This window comes from Anopheles coluzzii, chromosome 3 (genome assembly GCF_943734685.1).
Source record: "Anopheles coluzzii chromosome 3, AcolN3, whole genome shotgun sequence".
Taxonomy (NCBI): Eukaryota; Metazoa; Arthropoda; class Insecta; order Diptera; family Culicidae; genus Anopheles; species Anopheles coluzzii.
In genome coordinates, this window is record NC_064671.1 from 86,785,144 (window position 1) to 86,803,323 (window position 18,180).

The 18,180-nt window shown below is 48.1% G+C and overlaps 3 protein-coding genes across 15 annotated transcripts in view; 1 reads left to right on the forward strand and 2 right to left on the reverse strand.

The window, feature by feature from the left end:
* The window catches only part of LOC120960211 (uncharacterized), a 30,571-nt gene extending 20,455 nt beyond the window's left edge, over window positions 1-10,116 (forward strand). For 9 of the 13 annotated variants that reach the window (XM_040384256.2, XM_040384255.2, XM_040384250.2 and 6 more), the window contains exons 3-5: window positions 2,238-3,937; window positions 6,093-6,380; window positions 6,476-9,111. In XM_040384256.2, the coding sequence (XP_040240190.2) occupies window positions 2,269-3,937; window positions 6,093-6,380; window positions 6,476-7,359 (2,841 nt within the window). In that variant the 5' untranslated portion in view covers window positions 2,238-2,268 and the 3' untranslated portion in view covers window positions 7,360-9,111. Of the gene's footprint in view, window positions 1-1,704; window positions 1,944-2,237; window positions 3,938-6,092; window positions 6,381-6,475; window positions 9,112-9,524; window positions 9,580-9,673 lie in introns of those variants that run through there. The other 4 variants (XR_005752298.2, XM_040384260.2, XM_040384261.2 and 1 more) reach the window with 4 other exon arrangements.
* Window positions 10,117-10,217: 101 nt separating this feature from the next.
* Window positions 10,218-12,710, reverse strand: LOC120960214 (phenoloxidase-activating factor 2-like). The gene is made up of 3 exons (XM_049609170.1): window positions 12,384-12,710; window positions 11,197-11,362; window positions 10,218-11,099 (listed from the first exon to the last, which is right to left on the reverse strand). Exons 1-3 carry the CDS (start codon window positions 12,692-12,694, stop codon window positions 10,308-10,310), a joined length of 1,269 nt encoding a protein of 422 aa, XP_049465127.1. The 5' UTR covers window positions 12,695-12,710; the 3' UTR covers window positions 10,218-10,307.
* A 3,014-nt stretch (window positions 12,711-15,724) lies between these two features.
* On the reverse strand, window positions 15,725-17,699 carry LOC120960216 (phenoloxidase-activating factor 2-like). Its single transcript, XM_040384266.2, has 4 exons — window positions 17,140-17,699; window positions 16,738-17,032; window positions 16,452-16,660; window positions 15,725-16,377 (listed from the first exon to the last, which is right to left on the reverse strand). Exons 1-4 carry the CDS (start codon window positions 17,215-17,217, stop codon window positions 15,820-15,822), a joined length of 1,140 nt encoding a protein of 379 aa, XP_040240200.2. The 5' UTR covers window positions 17,218-17,699; the 3' UTR covers window positions 15,725-15,819.
* Between the last annotated feature and the right edge of the window lie 481 nt (window positions 17,700-18,180).

An 18,180-nucleotide genomic window follows, 5' to 3' on the forward strand; every position in this document is an offset into this window, starting at 1 on the left:
TCTGCATCACACCAAAACATGTGACCCGCACAACTTAGGAACAAATGTAAACTGTCGGTGCAACACTGATAAGAGCGGTGGGAGCGTGGCAAGGAGTTTATTTTTAGGTTAAATTTGTTTGCTACCAAGCATTTTTTTTTCTGTGACCGGTGATGGATGATATTTTTATAAATAAACCATCATCATCATGGTCGCATCGCTGGAAGACCCACATAATATGGGTTTTGCTTCGGCAGTTTATCTTGCTAAACCATACGACAAACATGCTTTGAAGCCAACGCGTGTGCTACCTTACGCGCTCTGTTGTGGAAGGTTTTATTTTTAGCGCAAGACTTCATACCCTCCATGACTTGGAATTCCATCCCTATCTGTTGCCCAGTGTCTTATCTTGTGGGAGAAATATCGAGCTCTCCTTATCGCGAAGAAACAATGGGGCTCGATTTACGGAGGATTTTCTTTCGGGGGATTCCCTCCCATGTTGGAAGGTATGAAGCAGATCAAACCAGTTCTTCTTTTTGTGGTCGTTCGTAACTTCCTACAAAAGATGTGATTTAATATATCTAAAATATGTTCTATTCGGGATTTTACAGTATATTAGTACTGGAATATAAGAGAATAAAGAGTCAGTATGAGTATGTTAAAAACAGAACAGTAGAAAATATTTCACTAAATAGAGGAAACAGAAAACTTCAGATAGAATATAATAGATCTGAGAAAACATAGGACATTTTACGAAACAGAGGAAATAGCACACATAGTGGGTCCTTGTTATTGGAACTTCCTTGTTCCTGTTTTATTGGTGGCCTTTTAGTTGCTTTAACTGATGCTCCTGATTTACTCCTGCCTATCATGCTATACGTACCTTCTATTCGCCCACGTGATCATCTGTCAGTTGAGAAACGCTATATACATACATTATATACTTTCAATGATGCTCTACTATCCTGCTTCAGGTTGCTTATCCATTTTTACTATTTCTTTAAGTCCACTCTTAACTCTTTCCGTAATATTCTTCTTTCTTTTATTTACTGTAATTCTTCTTCTTAGTTTTCTTGTTTTCTCTTTTTTCTCAATGTTTACGATAGTCTATTTGCGCTGTCTGTTTGTTTATATGTTTATTTGTCCGTTGTTGTCTATTGTTTGTTTTGTCAGACTTAGTTTAGTTTAGCATGTGAATTATATTTTTGTTAATGTTTAGTTTTAAGTCTTCGTTATTTAGTCTTGATGGCAGATATAGAATTAAACAAATGAATGGATGCATGGAAAAGAGAAAACAGGAAACATATAACAAAACAATGGGGAAAAACAAATAACCTATAAATAAACAGAAAACAAATAGATTATAAATGCAGATCGATGATATTTGTTTATTTTTGATACTATTAATTAACACGTAAATTCAAAAGAACGGCCACCCCATCTGCTCTGTTCGTCAATTCGCGCCTCTCTTTTAATTTTCACACATGTGGCAGCACACATCACTACAGAGCGTTTATCGCGGCACCCACTTCCGGTGATTTGCAATAAAGAAGAACAGCAACAGAAAAAAAAATCAAGCCAACAAAAATCAACAGAGGAATCGAGTCGAAATGATGTACAAACACCCAACCAACCAGTCCCGCCGGAGAGCCGCGTTGTGGATGGCGCAACAATCCACGTTTGCATCGGGCACATGTTTTGGGTACCCGACCGTGGTCTTATCGCTTATCAGAATGGTGGCAGGCGTATATTGTGGAGTTGTGTGGGGGTTGTTTTACTGTTGTTGCTGGTGCTATTGACTCTTCCCCGGTATCCCGGTATTGTAGGCAGATTGCACATCGAGCACATGACAGTGCGCATGATGTGAGCGCTTTTTTTATCGGCCAAGGTCTATAGATATGTGTGATGGTGTCAGTTGTGTGGATTGGTTCAGTGTTGAGTGTGAAGATTGATAAGGAACGAACGTACGTGTCAATAGCACCCAATCTAACGCAGTAAAAAATAGCCCATAAATACGTTTACCTAGGTTATGGTCTTTTGTGAAAGTAGAATGTACGTTTGTCTGCTCTAAACGCGATATCTGTCTTATTGGTCTCAAACTTGTGACATATAATCTCTGTCGCAAGTGTTGCTGAAGCAAGCGACCTTCTCAATTTGCTGGAATGGAAACAATCTTATTTTTCAAATAGTAAATCATTATTTAACATGATAAAAAAACTCACATTTTGCCTATTTTTTGTTCCCCCTTTTGCTTGCAGACCTAAATGAGCCCATCGAGGATGGCAGAGTATGGCGACTAATCCTTTCAAGCAAGCGCCCGCAGTACCCAGCACGACCCAAAGCAGCAACACACCTCACAGTTACGATGAACCGAATACACCGCCATACTGTACGTACACATCCGCAGCAACACCGATCACAGGCAGCGGCGGTACGACGTGCGCGACCGACAGCAGCAGCAGTAGCAACAGTATCCTGAAGCAGCGCGCGACCTGTGCCTGCTCGAACATCAGCATTATGCAGCTGTTCCATGAGATGAAGCAGAAGTACCCAACCGTACCGGACACGGTCGTGTCCGAGCTGGTGACGCAGAACTGTCACGATCGGCCGGCCTGCATCGGCAAGCTGGAGGAGGCCGTGCTGGGAACGCCCGCCCAAACGACCTACCCGGCACAGTCGATACACAGTGGCAGCCTGAAGCGGCGCGAACGGAAGCTGGGCGGCGGCAACGGCCGGTCAGACGGCAGCGTCAGCTACAGCAGCAGCAACAGCAGCAGCAACAGCAGCCGGGAGAGCAGTGTCGACAGTAGCAGGCTACAGGGAACTGCATGCCCCGCCACGTCGCCTCAGCAGCAGCAGCAGTACCAACAGGGAGCTTCGATGGCCGGGAATCACACTGGCTACAGTGATAGTAGATTTATAGTAGAGAACCGAAGTGCTGCTGCTGGTGGTGGTGGTGGTAGTTCGCCTGCGAATCGTCCTACCACGTTGGCCGTACGTCCACCGGCGGGTTGCTACTACGGTGGCGGTGGTCCGCGTACCACGCCACCACCACCGATGCGACCGAACCGAACGGCACCACCGTGTCCACAGCCGTCGGGGCACAGCAATGGTTCGCTGACGACTTCCACCATCACGACGACGGCGAGCAGCAGTGCCGAGCTGGGCGAAACGGTGAACCTGCAGGTGAACGTGACCGTATCGCCCAAGGCCGGCCCCGGGCCGGTAATGATCGGTGGGCAGCAGCGGCACACATCGACGATCTCGCTCCAACCGGAACCGCCGTACTCGCGGGAGCTCGCCCAAGTCAGCAGTACCTTCAGTGGGGGTGGTGGTGCTGCTGCTCCTACTGCTATCGCTGGCACACCGGGAGGACCCGCCCGGGGTGGATCGAATGGGGGGCCCGCTGTCGCTAACGGTAACGGTGGCCGTAGCTCTACCTCCGTCAACCTTACCCTACGGCAGCCGACCGATGGTCGACCGCGCACACCGATCCACATCCACGCCAGTCCGCTCAAGTATACGGCGAAAAACTTTAACGCCCAGTCCGGCATCCAGTCCAAGCTGGAGGTGACGTTTCGCGACGGGTTCGGGTCGTTCAGTGCGATGCGCGCCCAGGTGCCGGGCTACGAGCAGCAGATGTCGAACAGCAGCAGCAGCAGTAGCCCGCAACGACTGCAGCCGGAACGGGAAGCGTCCGATGTGTCGCTGCCGGACGGGCACAGTGGGTGGTATCATCAGTCGCCAGCCGCCAGTAGCAGCCGGGTGCCGCTACCGTACATGCTTTCGGGCTTTCCGCCACCGCTCTGCTCCTCCTCGCCACTGCCGAACGTGTCGGCGGCACATCAACTGCAGACTGGTCGGGGGGCGATGGCTGCTTCGCTGTACGGTGATGGCGGTCGGCTAGAGAACGATGGACTGTCGAAGGAAATGCGGTACCAGAATTTCGTAGTTGCAGGTAAGGTTGATTGGTGCGCGGGAATGTTTTTAAGTATAAGAGCACCTTAGAGCACGCATTAGGATGTTAATGAAAAAAGCTCTCTGTAGAAAAAATTGGGAGTGGAAAATTATTTAACGCATTACATGGTTTACAGAGTCAGTTTCCAATTTGAAAGCACGCGAGATGTTTTTTCAACAGCTGGCAGATATTTCATTTCTATTACAACAATTGTTCTGTTAATTTCTCATTTTCACCACGTCACTGTCTTAATTCTGTTGGATAAAATTGCTTTTAAAAAATTTGATTTGTTGATATTGATGTATGAAATTACAGGGTTTTCCAGGACACTTTCCATAAAGTACATCATTATTCGCCGTATGCAAAATGTTTTTCAACAGCTTTCACCTATTGTAATGACAACACAAACAATTTCAATTCTTACACAAGACTTTCAACACATCACAAAAAACTGTAGCTTGAGCTGTGTTGAAAATCATGTGGAAGAACTAAAAACATATTGTGATACAAATCCAACATTTGACAGCTGTTGGAAAACATTTCGTAGGAAATGAAAAATGTTGTTGGCATTAGAACTATCAAGCTAGATTGAATTTCTCTTTGATGTGTTGAAAATCATGTTGAAGAATTTAAATGTTATTGTGATGCCACCAATACTATACGTGACTGCTGTTGAAAAACATCTTGCAAGTGGTGCATAATGATGTGCACATTGAAAAGTGACTTGAAAACCCCTGTAGACAGATGAAATCTGTTTTATTTCCATCGTAATAATTGTTATAAAGTTCCATCACATGATTTCCGACACACTACAATCTGAACTGGGTTCGACGGCACTTTTACACTACTACGCGGTATTCGTGTTTCCTAACATCAATTGTAGCGTCCGATTTAGAAAAAAAAAATGAAGATGCATTTTAATTGATTGAAGTGTCAGAAATACTTAAGTTTAATATAAACAATCAATATTTTTTTCTGCTTAAATTAAGTGTCTTTTTTTCTAATCATGGCACTCAATTCTAATCATGTGTCTCACATGTGATTATCGTAATCCCCAATTGCGTCATAAGGTTTCCAGAAAGTATGCTAACATTGTCAGAACCCCTGGCAAGCCCTCAATCAGAAGCCCTGTGATGATGTGCTCACTAGAAAGGCTCTAACACCCTGTAATTATGTACACAATAAAACCTGACTGGGGTACCCTGTAAGGCATGTAGAAATTCATGTCCAAGAACTGAGTAAAAGGATCCCTCCAGAATAAAAAAAAACTGAGTAAAAGTTGTGATGAAAATAAAATATGTTTGAAAAACATCTTGCGAGTAGTGAATAATAATGCTGTTTTCACACTACATTGCACAGTGAGACTGCGTTAACTCTGTTTTTATTCAAATCATATTCATTTGATCTTACTATTGATTATAACAGCACCATTTGTCGATTCACTAGCTAAACACAGAGATTTTGTGCAAGTGTGTCAGTAGGAAAATGAAATTCGCTCTAGCTCTAAGTTAAAATATGAGATTTGAACGCAGGACAGGCATGTTGTTAAAAGCGGTGCATACATTGATTTTGCCACGCCGTCAATCGTCGTTACGTGCGTTATAATTGTAAGTGGTATCTCTCTGATGTAGTGATCGTCATCGATTCCATCATTTAATGGAGAGCTGTTATCAATTTATGAGGAAATGTAACTACTTGCGTTATTCTTCTGAAGTGATCGGTTCAGTGCCACCATCAACTTGACCTTTTTTTTCAATCGAACCAAAAACACACATAATATGATTTAATAATACTGCTGATAAGCTTGATGTATTGCTGCTAGTTACTGGGAAAAAGTAACAGAAGATTACGCGTTCCAATCTGTTTTCACCGGGAGCGTCAATCAGAAGTTACAGTAATCCCGCAAGTGGGGAGAAAAGAACAAAAACATTCCAACACAAGGGAAACATGTTGATGAAATTGCTTGAAAATGCAGCCAATAGGCAAACGACAGTACCACTTACGCGATGTTGTGATAAGCCGGCTCAGGCGACGCTTTACTCTGTGTTCGCCGATTCGCGTCTTCTCAGTCAATCCTTCGCAGTTCCAGCGAACAACTGCTCCACTGCGCCACTAATAGTGTATCACTGTTCCGGTGTGTCCCCTTCCCTTTCAGAGATGGCCGTCTCACAGCAGCTGGAGCAGAAGCAGCGGCTCAGCCTGGAGGTGGAGCGAAAGCGCACCCAGTTCGAGTCGATCTGCCGGGAGATCTTCGTGCTGCAGCAACCGCTGCGCTACATCGACGCCGAGCTGCTCGACCGGGAGGTGCTGCTGCTGGCGGCGGAAGTCGAACAGCTGCAGAAGGAGGTGGACACGTGCGATGACGAGGAGGCCCGGGTGCAGGCTGCGGCCGCAGCCGGCACCTCAATAACGGACGGGCTGAGTGCGCTGAGCGTCGAGGGCGGTAAGACAACTTTATCCGCGGGCGGAGAAGATACGCGACGCATGCCGTTCTGTGAAACTTTACAAATTTATTTAAAAACCATTTTACTTTTGCAGGTTCACCGCTGATGCTTCCTACGTCGGTAGTGTCCGGCGCGGCGGTCATGAATCGCCCGCCGCGACCACCGCGACCACCGCCACCCCGCGCACCGACGCAATCCCCATCGCGGTCGGGTACGCCCGGCACGCCCCATCTGTCTGCCGCCGGGTTCGGCGGCACATCGTCGTCGTCACCCGTACCGGCGACCCCGTCCTCCTCCTCGTCCTCCCCGTGCTCAACCGGCTCATCGTCGTTCGCGTCGAACGGGGGTGCCGAGGCCGCCGCCGCCGCGAGCCGACTGCAACCGGGCGCACCGGCCGCCGGCCCCAATCAACCCTGGACCTGCAGTCTCTGTACATTCCAAAACCACGAACTAATGCCCGCGTGCGAGGTCTGCTCGCTGCCGAAAGCATCCGGTAGTAGAACAACGGCCGGTGCGGCCACGCTCAGCAATGGCACCGCCAGCCCGCCCGCCTTTCCGGTCGGGACCGATGCGTGCGACGGTGGCGGCGGAGGTCCACGGGCTCACGCCGGTGCGCTAATGCGCCGCCAGCATCTGTCCGTTGATACCGGGGTTGCGGCGGCTGCTGCTGCTGCTGCCGCTGCTGCTGTTGTCGTCGGTGCATCGGTTGCGGGACCATCGACTGCACCGCCGTATCCGGGCATTGTCGAAATGGCTCCGCCGTCCTTCGCCTCCCTGACGGGGCATGGGATCTCCTCCGCTTCATCTCCCTCCTCCTCCACCTCCGTGTCGTTGCCTGCAGTGGCTGGCCAACAGTCACAACCCAACCAGCAGCCACAGCAGCAGCAGCAGCAGTCAGCGCAACAGCAAAACCAGCAGCAACCCAATCCGCCACCGTTGCAGAGCGCCCCGTACCAGAAATCATCCATCGAATGCTAAAAAGCGCCTGCTCAGGAGTGCCAACCGCGCGCAGCCCTACTAACACACAAGCACAGAAATCGCCTCTATCACACACACACACATACACTGGCCGCGTGCCACCCCTCCTGCAAGAGGAAATGCGCTACCCCACACGCGCAATAAGACAACAGCGCGGCGCCTTTGCATGAGAGTTTCTGCCAAACTGCTGGTGCGCCTGAAACGTTTACCCTTGGGTGTGTCACGGTAAGGCGTGTGTGTGTGCGTGTTTGTTTGTATATTGCATGCAGTTTTTATAAGAGAATGTGTGTGTGTGTGTGCGTGCGCGATTTTGTTGTTTGCGAGTGCAGTTCACCTCGCACTTGAGTTGATACACATCCGGTGTTGCTGATAACTGATTTCCTTACTTCCCCTCAAGTGGATTGTGCCAGCAGGTTCACACCAAAACAGCATTGTTGTTGTGATAAACTACAAGCAAAACAAAAAAACCCGATACCTGAAAGGGCGATAGTGTGGCGATAGAGTTAGTCGACATTTAATTAGCGTAAATTAAACATTAATCAGGGCTGTCCAGGCTGTCACTAAATTGTGTACGTAACGATGGCCGCATTTCAGGGAGCAAACGAGTAATGCATGAGGGATGTTAGGCTTGTTAGTGTTAGAGGACACAGTTTTAGAACGATCTTACCATAACGGCAATCATTGCTGTGTAACGCTAATATTGCTAATATATTTAAACGCCAGCATCACTATTCCAATCGGAACCACTACTCCTCTCGAGCGCGGCGTGAGTTGCGAGTTCGACTTTGCGGACAGCGCGTGGTGTGCGGCGCCGGCTTAAGCCCAAAGCACCGGCGCACCACGGTGGGGAGCAGGGAGCAAGATCGTTTGTACATCATCATCAACGAGCAACGAACAGGGGAAGCATCACACGCACGGTACCGCCTTCTTTCACGTTTTGTTCGCCCCCAAAGGTGCGTTATCATGGCGCGTTTACGATTAAAAATAGATTATCACACAGCCACAGTGTCGCGCAGCGCGTACGCGTACCGGTTTAGCTGAACGTGCAATGCCGTGCAGAAAGAGAGAGAGAGAGAGAGAGAGATCGCCGACAGGCGATGATGGGCTGTGACGTGATTTGTACCCGGTGGTACACGGGTATGTTTGCCGTTTTAGACGCCATCAAACGGGCGCATCGAATGCATTTTGTCCCCCCCAACTTGCATCCACTTGTCAGGCCGGTGTCTGGCGGTGTCTGGCGCTTTGATGCTTGCAGCACACATCGAATGCGTAAAAGGGCACCGGCTCCGGCTTGTGTTAGAAGTTTCGATCTCGTTTTCCTCCCCCGTCCCGGTCACACGCCATTGTGTCATGGTGGCGTTGTTAGTGTCCTTTTTGTTGTTGTTGTTGTTCTGCCAAAGCGAAATTCGCGATGCCGTAGCAACCCGCGGGCAAGGCGACCCATTGGTGTCGGTGATAGATGCATGAAATGGGGGGAAAACACAGTAGGAACACCTACAAAGAACAGATTTTTGTAGGTAGATTTCTTACATGTCCCCCCCTCCCTCTCTGGCCGTTCAGTGTAATAGTAAATGCTAATTTGGATAGCCAACCATTCCTAAACACACACACACACATTGTGCTTTCTGGTCAATCAATCCATTCCCGGGCGCAGCAATTTCTGCCGTGCCGATCTTATCGTAGTTTTTAAATATGTATGATAACTACTTATTATGTTGATGTTAAATAGAAATGGAATGTATAACTACGAAACGTTTCATCGATCGATTAAACGTCCGAAAAGGGAGAGAAAAAACAGTCATTTTAATGTCGCTTTCAATGGTTTCTAACTTGCGTTTGATAATTAATACATGTTTGCTAAATTGATTTCAAAATTTATTTTTTGCTTTGATTTTTTGCTACTTTTTTCATTTGTATAATTCCAATTTAAATTTAAAGTAAACACAAAGTGTGCTAAGAATAATTATATTTGCTTGATTAAGTTTAACCTAATCGTGTGCGTGGTGTCAATTGAAGTATTCTTAAAAATGTGTTTCGTGTGAGCGCTCATGCTTTTGCAGTCATGCCATTGAACACCATTCAAACTGTAGCAGCTTTACTTATTCTTGCACTATTTTTAATCATTGTTTTTCTTCCATTTTTTTCTGTCCTTCTACCGGTTCCAGTCGTAGCATCGGGTCAGGACATACTGATCTATCTGTCGCCGGGACAGAATAGTAGGTTAAAGCGAGCTCTCTATCTTCCCTGTCCCGCCTGGGAGGGGTGGGCCCAGCTGTGTACGTGTTCACTAACACTGGTTTCCCCTTGCTTTCAGAGATTATTCATTCGTGGATCGTATCGTAGTTACCGTCAGCAAGGCTTCCGGTTCTACCGCCGTGCGTCGTGCGTCGACCGGAAATGGAGAGAAATAGACAGATAACAAAAAAAAACCCAAACCGAAACACACACATACAAACGCTTATAAAATACCAGAAACCAGCCAGCCGCCACAGGAGGAGGGATTAAATCGTCGCCTCGTTTGCCATCACGCCCGTGTGTGTCTGTGTCTGTGTGTGTGTGTGCCTTAAAGCCAGACTGAAAAAACTCGAACCTCAACAGGGGGAAGAGTATTGCTTGCGCGCCTGCAATGTTTGTACAGAAACAGCACACCCGGGGCGTGGTGCAAAGAAGAAAAAGAAAAGGAAGATAAAAAAAAGAAATACCAATGTGCGAAACACACTGTGAACACTGTATCGTGTTTAGTAAAGGCTACAAACTTATTAAGAGAGAAGAACAAGAAGAAGAGATCGATAAGGAATTGTGTGCAAATGGAAAGAACGAACGATGAAAGAAGGAAAGAAAGAAGCTACGCGCCTAGCGATTGTTAGCTTTTGCGACTTATTTATTTCTATTCTCTTATTAAACTGTATTACAGTGTGACCGTACACTAAACCGAATCATGGGCGAATTCAAGCAAACAGGCTCGAAAAGGCAGACTGGGTCGCATCGTACACGGTCGTGTCGAACCCAAGCGTCCGCACCACGTTGTCGATCCACGACCGGAACAGAATCACGTTCGTGTACACACCGGGCACGGCGTCGTGGCACCCGATGCCCCACGCGACACTGCCGACCTGCGCGTACCGATTCTCGCTGGCCGCCCCGATCGGGCAGACGAGCGGTGCGCCACCGTCACCTTCGCACGTGTCCACGCCGCGCTCACCGCCGGCGCAGATGAACGTCTGGTGCAGCCGGAAGCGGGACGTGAGGCGCGTCGCCTGCAGCTGCCGCTCGCAGGTCGACGAGGGCACGAGCGGCAGCGGCACCTTCTTCATGATCACACTGTACCGGCCCGCCTTGCCGAACTGGTCCTTGCCCCAGCCGCTCGCGAAGCAGTCGGTGCGGCGCGTATCGAAGTTAACCGGCGGCAGGCAGACCACGTTAATATGTTCCGCCGGCTGGATGGGCGAGTCGAGCTCGAGCACCGCAATGTCGTTGGCGAGACTGCGCGGATTAAAGTCGGGATGGCTGTTGACACGGGTCACTGCCCGCTCCTGGTACGGCAGCCGCTCCTTGGTCGTTTGCGTGTCCCACTCGCCGGCCCGCACCTTCAGCTGGCCCTTGCGGAAGCCCTGCACGCAGTGCGCACCGGTCAGCACGAGGTTCGGGTGGATGAGGGAGCCGCCGCAGGTGCTGCTACCGTCCTGCGTCTTGATGATAGCCACCGTCCACGGGAACTCGCCAAAACCGGCCTCATTGTTCTGTTAAGTTTGAAGCGGGAGGGGAGAAAAAGACAGATTGATGTTTAATAGTAACGTTGCAACCTTTTGTTGGGAGTTGATAAAGCTTGGTACATACAAAGTTGCCGGTCAAGGTGAAATCGATACCGCCAATGTTGCGCAGCCCGCAGCCACGTGGCCTTCCTACCGGTGGCTCCCCGGGCGTATTGTTCATCGGCACGACCAGCGAGTCGGCATCGCGGCAGCACACGTCCAGCACGTCCTGGCAGCTTTCGGGATTGTAGCTGAAAAAAAATAAACAACATTATTCGTCAGTTTAAACGATGATTCGAGGAGGAGTCTTCATAACCAGTTGAGAGAAGCTACAGTGTATCCTAGCAGTAACAATCTTAATTTAAATATACTGGGTCTGTTTACTATTCTGATCGTATTTGTGTTGGGTTTTATGAATCTTTTGTTGAGATTGATTTGAATCTTCAGGGATGAATGATTTGAATCTCGAATCGAATCTCCAAAGATCCATAAATCTCTAAAGATTCATGATTCTCTATAGATTTATGCATCACTAAAGATTCATGAATCTCTGAAGTTTCTTGAATCTCCAAGGATTGGTTAATCTCGTAAGATTCATGAATCTCCCAAGATTCATGTATCCTCTAAGATTCTTGGATCTCCAGAGATCCACAAATTTAGAGATTTAAGATTTTAAAACTTTTGAATTTGCTCGATCTCATACAGTGGTTAACTCGCACGACCTAACAACATGGCTGTCGTGGGTTCAAGACTTGCATGGACCGTCTCCCCGTAGCAAAACAAACTATTTGGATGTGTTGTACATGCCAAGAAGTCTCGAAAGCCTATATAGGCTGGCATGATCACGCTAAGAAGAAGAATAATGAGAAGCATAAGCTCTATGAATCTTTGGAGATTTACGAATCCCTAGAAATTCGCAGATCATTCGAGAGGTATGAATCTTATGAAATTCGTGAATCTTTCGAGAATCGTGAATCTTTCCAACCGAGATTCAGATTCATTGCATCATTTCGAAGATTCATTCAGATTCATGAATCTGAACCAGAATTAGCCAACACTAGATCATATTCTAGCGACACCATCGACCAATGGATCAGAGATATCCATGAAGATATCAGTCCGCTTGATTACATCTATCCCAACCTATTCGAATCAAAGCAATCACTGTTTAGAATTTCACACTAGATGTCACTTCTGAACACTGCCATTCTGCAGTTACAAACTTAGCTTGAGACCATGCAAATAGGAATTAGTTTTCGAAACCCCACTTACTTGACGTTAATCTCGTTGAATTTGTTCTGCTCGGCAAACTCGGGTGGCGGCTGGCAGGTAAAGTACGGCACGCAGGTGCACCGTTCGCCCTGCGCCGTCAGCAGCGTCTGGGGCCGCACGGTCGGTACAATCGCATCCAGCGGATCGGGCTGGCCAGCCTGGAAGCCGCTGTTGTCGCTCTCGCCCACTCGGTTGGCAAAGTTCAGGATGGTGTCATTCTCCGGGAAGAAGATCTTGTCGATCGGTTGCTGCGCCTGGGCAAGGCCAACGATCGCGAAGGCGATCATCAGCACTTTGAACAAAGGGGTCATGTTTGCTGTTTGCTGGAAGGAGAAGAATTTCGTAAGGATGTGGTGAGTTTTTGTTGCCAATTTTTTTAAACTACTTGTGTTATGCGGAGAGAAGTTGAGATTAGTGTACAAAGGGATCCTATATTTGGGATCCGCATGAATTAGCAATGCTCTTCAATGTTTCTGGTTATCCTCTTGGTAATGGTTCTTCTATCTTCAAAGATAAACCCCTCCAAAAGCTCTCATATTTCTAAAAAGCTAAGTGGTGTGCTGTACACAAACATGAGACGGCAAATATGTTCCCATGCTAATGCACGATCTCTACAGATGATCAACAACCCGTGCTGAAATTTCCAGTGCTGATGCATTGAGAGAAAAGTAAATCCATTCTGAGTGACCGTTTGTTTGTTGAAGGAAGAGCACTTGCATGTACTCCGTGGCAACCAAACATTTACATATATTCCACCCCCTCCCCTTCAAACACTTTTTGGGGTAAACGAGTTAGAGCTGGTACAAGATTACCATTTCAAATGTGGTCGTTATTTCATTTGAAATCCGATTGACTGTCAACTGGAAGGCTGCGTTGCCTGAAAGCTACGCCATGATCTCTGAACTCCCCGAATATGGAATGATCGATTACGTAAAGTCGCTCCGGGGAGTCGCCTGTTGCTATATCTGTTGCGCTTTTCTTTTACGTTTTGGCCTTCATTTTGTGCTCTGCACTCGTTGCCAAACAAATCTGCCCAGCAGATGAATCTACCGGCTGGCGCTTTGACCTTGCGATAAGCTGGTTGCGACCTGGAACTGAACCGAAACACGCAGGCTTAAGCGTTTTCTTGTTTTCCCCGGCCGGTTAGCCTATTATTATTATTATTTGGGCATCTTTGGAGAACCTGTTTTTGTCTGCCCGAATCAACGGTTTCATGTCCCTGGAAGAGAGCCGTTCGGAGGCCATCGATGGTATCAATCATTGCAAAGAAGGTTCGCTGCTTAGCCTAAGTAGCTGTAGGATAAAAGCTCCATTGGAGAAACAACACAGCGAAGCTTTCCGAGTAGTGGCGCGTTGTCCTTCAAAAGCAACTCACCGTGGTATGGTTTCGCTTGAGTAGTTACTGGTGCGTGGAGTATTTTTAAAGTTATTTAACGCGGTTGCAAAAATCAAACAAAAGCTTAACGGCTTGGCGGTCGGGTGAGTTCGTCGTCTGTGGCGCAACCATAATAAAGCTAACAATGTAACTTACCTCCGAAAAAAACAGCCTAAATCAAACACTACCACCGAAACCCGATACGGTCAATGTTTTCGCACACCACCGGCTCGGTCAGGCGTGAAAATAAATCCCCGAACTTCGATTGAAAGATTGGGCAAATGTATAAAGCGGTCTCCAAGACGCGAGCACGAACGCGCTGAGGATCACGGGCGTGTGGAATGATCGCGATCCGGTAGGTGTACGCACACACACACACAGACACACAGGGAGGTCTCGAGCGATAGCCCGGGAAACACGCTCGACCGAGTTGTTACACTGCCGGTAAGAAACTGGCCGCGAGATCGGTCGCGATCGTCAGCAACAGCCTCGGCGGGCGGCGTCGGCGATCGGATCGGCAACGTGTTGTTTGGAAACAAAACGAGAAGTGGGAGATGCCCACCGATCCGATCATAACATCGTGCAGAGGAGGGGATTTGCGTTTGGGACGATCGAAGGTTTTTGTTGTTTTTGTGGTGATCGCAACCAGGGGCCGGTCGTGTATTGGTAGCGTCTTGCGTGCCTGGGTGAAGTGAAGCCATCCAGAATGTTTTGCTATGCGGCACAGCAGTTTGTTATGGAGGATACTGAAGGAATAATCTGAATTTCTAAAAGATCTTCAAAAAAACCTTGATACTAGTACCTAGATCTTTCATAAATCTGTTCGGAAGATTTAGATTAACATCAATTCCAGCAAATACAGCTGACCCTAAACAGAATGCTTTGCAATCCGCAGCATCAGACGGTGAGGGGGATTTCCCGAAAAAAACCCGACCCAACCGGTTCGTCCGATTAAAGGTAGGTGCATGTATTCTTTGTGCATCCGCAAGTCTATCGTTCACTCAAACACAGATAACTAGAACCTCTCCGCATAGGCCTTTGCATACACAAGTAAGTAGAGCAATTTCTGGGGAGTTGTGTGGTGATAATGATCGCACCAACCTCTCGCCTTCCTCGACAGAGGCTCCCCTCCGACTCCCGTTGATTGAACAGCGCCTTGTCGTACTGCTGGGTGGGTTTTACACACGCTGTCGACGTGTTGCGCGTTTTGTTTACCGAACCGGCTACCACTCTCTGGCATTGGGGTCTTTCCCGGTTCGGGTACGGGCGAAGTGCGTGGAACGGGTTTTTTCTACTCTCACCCCCGTTCCTAGAGTCAGCCGGGTAATAAAAACCCCTAAGAGCACATCATTATTATAGGCCCTATTCTGCCCTCCGGTGGAAGGTAGCACCACCGTCAGCAGCACGCAATTCTTAATATTTGTTTTGTATTTTTTGCTTGCTGGGGAAAATCATTATCATGTTTGGAGATGAAATAAAAGAACAGGTTCTGTTATGGGATGTGAGTCATCATGTAAATGATGCTTAAAATAGAACCTGTTTTTTTTAGCGTCAATAACCTGCCCCAAGGATTCGAATGGTTCTTACAATGGTTCCTTGAATGCAAAGAAGATCATGTAAACTTGCTTCGAGATACATTATAAAACATATTTTAACTATGATAGTAACTCAAACCCTCACAGTTGTACCATCATAGATGGCCATGACACATAAAACTAGCCAAAGATTGGGAAGAGTAAAAGTAGTACGCAACCTCAACCTCCGCCTGTGTTGATAACCTTCCCCAGGAGAAGGTTGTTTGATTATTTGGGGTGTTGGTTTGGCTTTCAATGTTTTTGTACTACTTATTGAAGTAATGTGAAGAGACAAACAGAGTTTAAAGATTGCAGTGTCAAAGATCAGTGTGATGTTACAGAATCATAATCAAAAGCCCCATTTTGAGGAGTGAAACATCAAAACACTGCAGTTGGGACTTTCTTCACATTAATACATTAATGCGCACGTTTATTAACTTCTTCAGCACGACAATGGGCTAGATAAATTAAGAAGGGAGACAGTGGCTCAGGCTGCCGTGTAGTAGGTCGGGTCCACCTTGAGCGCATTCAGCTTGCCCACGATCCAGCCCCTTGAGCTCTCGACGTCCGCGTACACGCCGGGAATGTTTTCATCGCCACAGCCGATGCCCCACGCCACCACACCGGCCTGGTAGTAGTTGGTTTGGGAGCCGGGCATCAGGCACACCAGTGCTCCGCCGCCATCACCGGAGCACACGTCCGCATCCTTCTTGCCGCCGGCGCACAGGAACGAGCTGTGCAGCTTGTATCCGGCACCGAGGCGCGTCTTTCGGAGCGCCTGCTGACACTGGGCCGAGTCGACGATCGGCAGCTCGACCCGCTTCAGGATGTGCTGGTAAACACCCATCACGCCGAACCGATCCTTGCCCCAGCCGCCGGTCAGACACTCCGATCCGACGGGTGGCCGTACGCCTGGTGGCGGTAGACAGATGGTTTGCACATTTTCCGCCGGCTGGAACGGTTGGACGAGCACCAGCAGGGCCACATCGAAGTGATGGTGCTTGTTGTAGCGGTCGTGTATCAGCACCTCCTTCACGCGGGCGTCCTGGTGAGTTTTTGGGAATGAAAGAGTTAAGGATATCTTCAACAAAGCGCAGAATGAACGGGTTGTGTACTTACCTGATAGGGAAGTACTTCCGATTCGGTGCGTGTGTCCCATTCACCGGCTCGCACCAGCAGCCTGGTGGACGTTTTGTTAATCACACAGTGTGCGACCGTGAGAGCTACATTCGGTGCCACCAGGGAGCCGACGCAAGCGTACACTTCCTTCAGCTCGGAGTCGAAAAGCTCCTTCATCTCCAGCACCAGTAACGACCAGGGGAATTCACCTACAAGTGCCGGGAGAATCAGAGGTAAATGCTATAATGTTATCATATCGTTCCATTTGCCATCGGGACAATCTTACCAAACTCCGCTTCCTCCACCTTTCCAGCACCGATGCGGAAGCCGACGCCGTTTTGATTTCTCTGTCCGCACGGTACGAATTCGTCTTCCTGCGTTGTGCTGTGTGCTGCCGGCTCCTCAACGACATCCTCAAATGCGCAACAGGTGTCGAGATAGTGCGAGCAATTGCCCACGACGTTCGAATTCTCCTGTCCGATGCGTAAGTCAACTTCCGGTGCTGGTGCATCGTCGTCCTCTCCTTCGGCTGTCAGCGGGCGGAGGCAGTTTTTGAGCGGAACACATTTCCCTTCACAAGTCTGCAACGGAATTTTGGAACAAAGGTGGTAAGTGACAACGGGAATTAGCTTTGGCGCAACTCTCCTTCTCTCTCTCTCTCCCTACTCTGACGAGCAACCCTTCTTACCTGGCCGTCTACTGTGGGTGTTAGGGCCACCACCAATACCATCAAACCCACCGCTGCCGTCAGTGTTGCTAGATTCATCACGCAAGCACGCACGCACGTGGTCGTCACTGGTCGTGCTGATTCGTACCGCACGCTGGTTCGGCACACACGTTCGATCGAGCTATCGAAGCGATACTGGTGGCCCACCGATTGGGCCGAGCGAGCGGAGATCACAAACAAAAATTGATTTCACTACAATCTCAAGCGCTGTACGAGCCACGCGCTACTGCTGCTGCTTCCGCGGCCGGGACTGTGGCAAACGGCGATGATGATGACCCGTCGTAGACGGCGATGACCTGACGACTACATGCATTCTGCTTTGCTTTTGTACCGGTCGCACGACGACCACGACACAGTGTTGTGCGCCCGGTGCGGGGTAACGGTGTAACGTTGAGGACTTCCCTGGTGGTGGTTCTTTTCTCCCTCGTTGGCCCGGTAACGGTTGGAACTGGTTTTTTTTTTCGTTCGTTGTTTTGTTTGCTGATGGTTCGTTCCTGGCCTGCTAAACGGAGTACTGCCGAGCATCGGTTAATGAGAACTTCTAGGTAGCTTGTAACGACGTCCTGCGCTGAGCTGAAAAGTCTTTGGTGGAAGTGAAAGTCTGTTGGAATGAGCGTGACATGGATGTGAGATGGATAGTGGAGAGAGTTTTGGGAATTTCTCGTGTTTAAGTGGATACGTTTGGCGTGTTTTTTTATTATTAATTCGTCGGATATGATGTGAGAGACAGAAAAAGGGAGAAGAGGAGAAGGAGAGAATGAGGGTCATCTATTTTCTCAATTTAAGGTATTTTTTATCATAATGTTTTTATAGAAAAAAAGGCTTGTTTTATAGTGGATATAGCCATACAATTAGTACGAACATTATAGATTTGTTTAGGGAGTTTTTCGGCCACTTACATTCCGTCCACTTACATTTTGGTAATATTCCTTGATATATAAACACCAATATTAAAATCCTATCAAAAGGTCTTCATAATCAGTTCCATACCTATTATTTACA

What these genes read in the sequence shown, in the direction of transcription:
- LOC120960214 (XM_049609170.1), bottom strand. Translation starts at nt 12,694, where the DNA reads ATGACCCCTTTGTTCAAAGTGCTGATGATCGCCTTCGCGATCGTTGGC. An exon ending in TTCAACGAGATTAACGTCAA is followed by an intron (nt 11,363 to 12,383) that starts GTAAGTGGGGTT and finishes ATTTTTTTTCAG; the next exon opens with CTACAATCCCGAAAGCTGCC. An exon ending in TCACCTTGACCGGCAACTTT is followed by an intron (nt 11,100 to 11,196) that starts GTATGTACCAAG and finishes CAAACTTAACAG; the next exon opens with AACAATGAGGCCGGTTTTGG.
- LOC120960216 (XM_040384266.2), bottom strand. Translation starts at nt 17,217, where the DNA reads ATGAATCTAGCAACACTGACGGCAGCGGTGGGTTTGATGGTATTGGTG. An exon ending in CACCCACAGTAGACGGCCAG is followed by an intron (nt 17,033 to 17,139) that starts GTAAGAAGGGTT and finishes ATTCCGTTGCAG; the next exon opens with ACTTGTGAAGGGAAATGTGT. An exon ending in CGGAAGTACTTCCCTATCAG is followed by an intron (nt 16,378 to 16,451) that starts GTAAGTACACAA and finishes AAAACTCACCAG; the next exon opens with GACGCCCGCGTGAAGGAGGT.